The 6,862-nt window shown below is 31.5% G+C and overlaps 1 protein-coding gene across 1 annotated transcript; it reads right to left on the bottom strand.

Annotated features, from left to right (window-relative positions):
- Positions 1-2,414: 2,414 nt before the first annotated feature.
- Positions 2,415-4,047, bottom strand: LOC119191399. Its single transcript, XM_037445298.1, has 4 exons — positions 3,983-4,047; positions 3,396-3,737; positions 3,161-3,327; positions 2,415-3,082 (listed from the first exon to the last, which is right to left on the bottom strand). Exons 1-4 carry the CDS (start codon positions 3,992-3,994, stop codon positions 2,494-2,496), a joined length of 1,110 nt encoding a protein of 369 aa, XP_037301195.1. The 5' UTR covers positions 3,995-4,047; the 3' UTR covers positions 2,415-2,493.
- Between the last annotated feature and the right edge of the window lie 2,815 nt (positions 4,048-6,862).

Raw genomic sequence — 6,862 nt, 5'->3', positions numbered from 1 at the left:
ACGTATATTGTAGCATTAAACAATATAAATCTATTTTATAGCTAGCATTTATACCAAGAAAATAAAAAAACCTCGCCATGTTGTGATAAAATAAGGAACTAATTTATTGCACTGATAACGTTAGCTTTAAAAACAACGAAAAAAGTGGCACGCCTAAGACAGATTTTTTAATTCCCGGTTAGGGTATATATATATACCCATAAAAATGGAACTCGGTAAGTTGATTTAGCGGCAACGACGTCAGATGTGAGATATGAAGTCTTAATTTGGTTTTATAATAACTACAAGTAGGTTAGAGATATAACTATTATACTATACACGATCACATCAGAATAAATTTAACAATGTGGTTTACTGTAGCACATTAAAAAAATAAATAAAAAATTACATCTATAATACAAGTAACTAGGTACTTTATTTAAAAGGATATTGAATTTCGAATGTAACGTTAAGTGCGCATGAGCATGTCTGATCTACGGTCTGGCGCGCAAGCCCTCAAATTAATATCAATGTATTTCGATATTTAGGAATGTCTTGATCAATATCTTGAGTAGCTATGTTACAAATATGGAATTAAGTGCAAATAATTATATTATGTATTTTATTAATTTCTCTTTTTGGTAATATTTGCTGTACTCCGTTTATCTTAATTGCAAATTGGCCATTGGATCTAGGAATATCGTTTATACAATGCTAATCTACCACATAGTACTAGCATCATTCTTAGACATGGTTGCGTTAATAAAATATAGTATAATTGAATTTACAACATTTATCTTTGTTTAATAAAATAAAAGTATCAGGAAAACTATCATAAAATAAATATTTATACGTCATTAAAAATGGGAGTGCCATTAATATCTTTAATTAGCAGTTTACGCATCGCTCACCTTGCAATTTTTTGAAACAATTCGGTAGTACGTTATATTGCATAAATCTGGTGCAAACATTAGCAGCCTATAACGTTTTAATTATTTAAAGTATTGCTTTGCTCCAAATCGTTGAGGGTGTTGTAGATAATTTAATTACACGCATCGTGGACGATGTGCCTGTAATTTTGGCGCATTGTATCTCGAGAGTTACCTAATAATATATTAGTTCAAAATAAAGGTTATAATATATTTAACTTAAAATATTTATCTAACTATTTAGAACATATTTTAAACGTGAATTGTGTAAATGATCCGATAATTCTTCATATTGTGAGTGCATAAACATGAGACAACTTGACATTTAAAAAAAATAATAACAATTTAAAATGTCTCTCTACAAATAAAAAAAAAATGGTTCATAAAACACGTTTATAAGAATTCTATTAGTTTCGTTAGAACTATGCACTCTTAATGTTTACGGTTGAGGAAATTTTATTACGTTTTGCAGACTATGAACGTTCCACTTGCCACTGGCCTTGGGTGTAAGCCTACAAGAATTTATCGTATGCATTCGTTTGTAAGGTTAGCGTCGACGTTATTTTTTGCAACCGTTCCATTTTTTTGCAAACCTTTCCTGATAGTAAAATTTTTAATAAACTTTTAAAAATTATACTACGACGTTAAATTAATGGAATTTTAATTTACATGCTTTATTTTTTTTGTCGACGGTTGATCTGTATCGAAAGGGACTGTTCCAAGAATATAAATTATAAATAAATGTGTGTTTTATACTATAGGAAATGCCGTTGAAAAATATCAGTAAATTTTTTACCTCTTTCCTTATTTACATTTTTGGGAAAACCGCATTGACGGTTTGTATTTTGATTTTTAAATAACATTTATATTACTCAGTTTAATGATATATTTAGATATATATGTATAAGTAAAAGTTATTTAAGATTGTACTTTCTGAAACTCTACTACAACATAAATTAGGTACTTATGTACGTTAATAAATCGAAGACATAATATAATTACTTATATCGGTGCAGTTTGATGACTATTACGATTTAAAATCAGGGCAAGGTTGTGGTTTGAATTTTTTAATCAAAAGTATGTGCCCACAAAACAACCAAAATTCGATGTTATCACTCCAAATTAAGCGCTGTCTTAAAAGGTCCGGTATGATTATGATCGATTGCTTGATTAATAACACCATTCAGTTTTTATGTATTGAGTACATACCACATGTTGTTTAATAGTATTCTGATTAATTCAGAAGCAATAAAAATATTTCCAATGAGACAATAGTTAAAAAGATATTTAAGGAATATTTGTGAACAAACGAAAATAGTAGTAATTTGCCTTTATAATATATTTGTTTAAACATAACAAGATCATTAATGTAGTTGACTTTATAAATGTTTTATTAGTTACAATTTACTTTCTCTCTCTAAGACTAGACATAATAAATGTAAATTGTTTACATAATCATTTCTTAAGTTTACGCGAATGTTAGACATTGAAATTAAACTATTTTTTTTTGGGAGAAAAATAAAAAATAAAATACAAAAAACCGCGATAGAATCCGGAAAATTAGTTTAATTTCAATGTAAATTGTTTAGTTATAATTAGCATGGATTTTCAGAACGATATATGCTAGTGGTGTTGGCATCTGATCTTTACTGTCTATTGATTTTTGGATACATTTGATTATGTCTTGGTAATCAGGACCCCTCATGGATTCGTGTTCTGTCGTTTCGAAAATTTCGTGTATTTTGTGTTCACCATCGACTTCATGTTCATGATGCGGTTCATTTAAATGTTCTTTGTGAATTTCTTGTGTCTCAATACTTTTTTCTGACGATTCTGATTCAGCACTACTCTCTGCCGATGCTTTTGTTAATGCTTCGTTTGGCTTCTCATTTGATTCTTTTGGAGAATGAGTGTCTTCGACAGACTTGTGATTCTCTTCATTGTGTTTCTCATCATGACTTTCGTCACTGGAAGCTACTTCCTGTGTTTTGTGATGAGTTTCTTTCGTATTCGGTTCATGATAGTGATGATCTTCATGATTTTCCTGATGTCCTGATGTTTTAACAGATCCGTGGTTAACATCATGGCATGGTATATGCGGGAGGTGTTCTTCTTTAGATTCGTCTTTTACTTCCACATTGGCGGGCAAGAACTTTTTGACGACAGCGTTAAAACTGATAATTAAACATAAATTGTTAATAATAGTTTAGCAAGGAAAAACCGAACTTACAATGATTTACCAAATAACTTACTCTTTTAAGTCATCAGCTGTATAATGTACTTCCCGTACGTAGCCGTCGGGCTGGAGAAACGAGTATTGACCCCGTACTACTGCGCCGTCGCTTGATTCGTGTTGTGTTTTGTGATCACCAGTACCGTCATCATAAACGACATAAGAATATTCGTAACCAGTTGGTTCCTAATAAAAATCACATGTATTTAGAATTTTTAAATTTTGCCTATAAATAAAATAAGGATTGCTTTTACCTCACTAGTTTCTACAACAGCTGGAACGTTCGCTTTATATGTTATGAAGTTAGGAGTGGGAGATACTGCCTGAGCTACTGAAGCAATTGCCGATCCTGGATAGACGCAAGGTGCGCCACATGGATTGATCAGATGGTGTGATGACGCAACTGGAAGCAATGAGCCAACTGGTGCCGCAGATATTTGTGCTAGTTGTGGTCCAGGTATTGACACTGCTGGCGCGCCATATTGAACATATTCCAACGGAACGACTTCTTGGCCATTTTGAACGTACACTCTGGAGAACGATGCCCCGGTAACTCTATATATACACTCAGTACACACCATCAACAATACTGAAAACTGAAAAAATAAATTTTGAATAAATTTTTGTCATATATATATTATGATTTCTTATGTTTACGCGAATGTTAGACATTGAAATTAAACTAATTTTCGGATTCTATCGCGGTGCTAGTATTTTTAATCGTTTCGAAGACTTTGCAGCCTTCCCCGTCCCCCCCGTGCCCATGAAGGCTGCAAAGTCTTTGATACTTTGATACTATATATATTAAATTTAAAACAAATATACTGAAGAAGTTACTTACTTTGAACATCATCTTTCCAGATGATCGGTGGAACGCTACTGATATTTTTCCGAATGTGGTACCGCTTTTAAAAGATCCTTTGTTTGTACTAAAATATGCGGTTCGGTAATACCGAAACAAACCATCAATGTCGGAGACTAACTGAATAGAAACGAACAATCAAAATGTTAATGAGGATTTAAACACAAGCTAAGAGTTCGCGATCCCGTATTCAGAGCACGCGATAGACAAAAGTAGGTAATATGGCATAAAATTGTTTTGTCTCGTTGGACTGGTTGGTGCGTATCTTTTGCAATTGCCCGAAATGTATCAATAATTTAGAACACAGAACTTCCACGTTTTGATAATTGTAAACAACCATTTGTTTATTTATGCCGATGCCGTTAGTTGAATTATGAGCGATAATGTAGCGTTAGAAACAAAACATTTAATCATGTAATGTTTTCATGCTTAAACATTGTGTACGTACGAAAAAAATACTACACTTACGTGAGACAAAAAACTAAGATTTTTGTTGAAGGGTCTTCTTATAAGAATCTCATAATTTTGTTAGTCCTCAGTGATACTGAACCATTTGATGTTAAAAATACGATCTGATTTTAACTTGATGGCCTATAAGATAATCGTCAAAAGGCTAATACATATCTCTTAAGTGTTAAAAGCCCATGTTCAGCAGTGGCCATCCTGCGGCTAATGATGATGATATCTCTTGAATAAAAATTTGTAACACATTGTAGCATTGAATCGTCTATAGAACTGGTGTTATTAAATGTAGCGTCATTTTGTGGTTTTCCTTACTATATTGAAAACAAAGGGTACAGGGAACAGGGTTTTAGGGACACATTTTTTTATTTACACACATTGTCTGTCAATACTAGTGGAAAAAGGAAACCTCTTCGAACTATGGAACAATATCTCTGATTTCAACTTGAATTTTATTTTGCGCCTTATGCCATCAGTATAACACTTTACTATAGTATTGCGGTGTTAGTGGGTTGATGAAGCCAGGCGCAAAAATAACGAAACAGTATCATAAACATCTTCATTTGAAAAATGTCATGTATGAGAATATATATTCGTATTATAACTTTTGAAACGGTGACGATATGAGTAGTATTACCATGTATTTCGTGAGTACTTTACTCAAATATTTTGCATACGGAAATGCCCAATGCGATTGAAATTACTTAGTTTCCTATGTGTTTAGGAATGAATTAAGCGTGTCATTACGGTCGGATATAGTATATTGTCAAGCCAAACTAACAAAATATATGGTTATAGCTTCAGTCAATGTTTATCAGAACTAAAGCCGATATTAATTATTTTACTGGGTGGTAAACATCTGATTTCTTATTTGCGCCTGGTATTATTTATAAGCAAAATGCTCCTCTATAAATTTGCTTATCTTAAAATGGAAGTTAAGTCTTGGAGGAAGAGCTACTTGCATTACATTGGGACAAATCCTTTTAGGAATAGTTTCATATTTAATTTAATATAATTAACATTTTTGTGATGTTATACGGGTATTAAGCTTTCATAACACCGAAAGCTCTATGATGTATCAGTTTTGTTCTTTCTGCTACTGTTACTTTTATCGTCGTGTATATAATCGAGACGAAGACGCAACGGTAAATCACTAGCTCGTTTATCTAATTTTTAAAAACTCCGTACAACGCGGCTCTATGTAGATCTTGAATTGGTTGAAATTTATTGCGTAAAAGGTGCTAGGTGCTAGGTCTGTACCGGATCTTTTTGTAATTATGTTTAATAATAATAGTATTATTCATTATTATACATAATTAAAATAATATATTATATTATATATTATTTTTAGAACTTTAGTTTGAGATACATTTAATAATATATAATTAATACGGATTAACTCAACAAAACTATTCAAAAACATAAAAGTAAATGCTAAAATGTTCATAAGTTTTAAGTAACAATTTATCTTTGTAATAGTTATTCCGACTCTCTAGTTGCCAGTTATGAATGCGGTCGAGAAATGAAGTATTGGTCAATAAGATGTCAACAGGGAGCAAGAAAACTTGTTAACTTTCGATTAACGTATATTTCACTTACACAATAATTGAATTTCTATTTATTCTATTAGTCATATGACTGATTGATATATGTATTTTCGTTATCTGTATTTTAATCTTCTTCTTCAAAATTACAATTAAATTAATAACTTTACTTTGTAATGAATTCAATATTGATTTTTTTGTTCTTTTTAGTTAATTAAATTTTATTTCATATCTATGGTATGCAAACCTGCCATAGACCAGCGTAGGGAATAAAACTCTTACCATCCTCTCGTAGCCTATACTACTGTCCGCGAGACAAAACATATATTGGGGTAATACTATTAAATCTATTGTTAGAACTTCTTTTTTATCGCTGCCTAACGTCGACGTTGTGCTATTTTTTTACTTAAGTATCACTACTTAGAATTCATATTTAGACAATTGTTTTTATAAATTGCAAAATGAATAGCTCCTAAACATAAAGTAATCTTTTAGTTATATAATTTAAATTTGCTCGTTGTATTAAAGATAAAATGATCTATTATTCGTATAGACAATTATACATCGGTGTTCTTGCTGTTTACATGAGAAAATACATATTTGTGGCGCTATAGCTGTTTTGGTAATAAGTGTGACCGTCATTCGCTCTCTCTCGTTTTATAATTCAACATATAATCTGTTTTTATTTATCGATGAAAAGAAAAGTTGCTTCTATTCACTATGTGTTAAGTATGATTGTTGTTGTGTTCACTTGCAGCTCGGCTAGTGATGAATCTTTTCGTAAATCTACGTTTGTGCACTTTCCAGAATATAATGTAGCTCATAACTTAATCCAGGACTTGATCATTAAAAA

This window comes from Manduca sexta, unplaced genomic scaffold (assembly GCF_014839805.1).
Source record: "Manduca sexta isolate Smith_Timp_Sample1 unplaced genomic scaffold, JHU_Msex_v1.0 HiC_scaffold_1459, whole genome shotgun sequence".
NCBI lineage: Eukaryota > Metazoa > Arthropoda > Insecta > Lepidoptera > Sphingidae > Manduca > Manduca sexta.
The sequence above is the reverse complement of the archived record's forward strand: the minus strand, read 5'-3'. Positions and strand labels throughout refer to the sequence as shown.

Excerpts from the sequence above, each read along its gene's own strand:
- LOC119191399 (XM_037445298.1), bottom strand. Across the intron at positions 3,328-3,395 it reads CTGTTGTAGAAACTAGTGAG|GAACCAACTGGTTACGAATA; the intron begins GTAAAAGCAATC and ends GATTTTTATTAG. Across the intron at positions 3,083-3,160 it reads ACAGCTGATGACTTAAAAGA|TTTTAACGCTGTCGTCAAAA; the intron begins GTAAGTTATTTG and ends TTTAATTATCAG.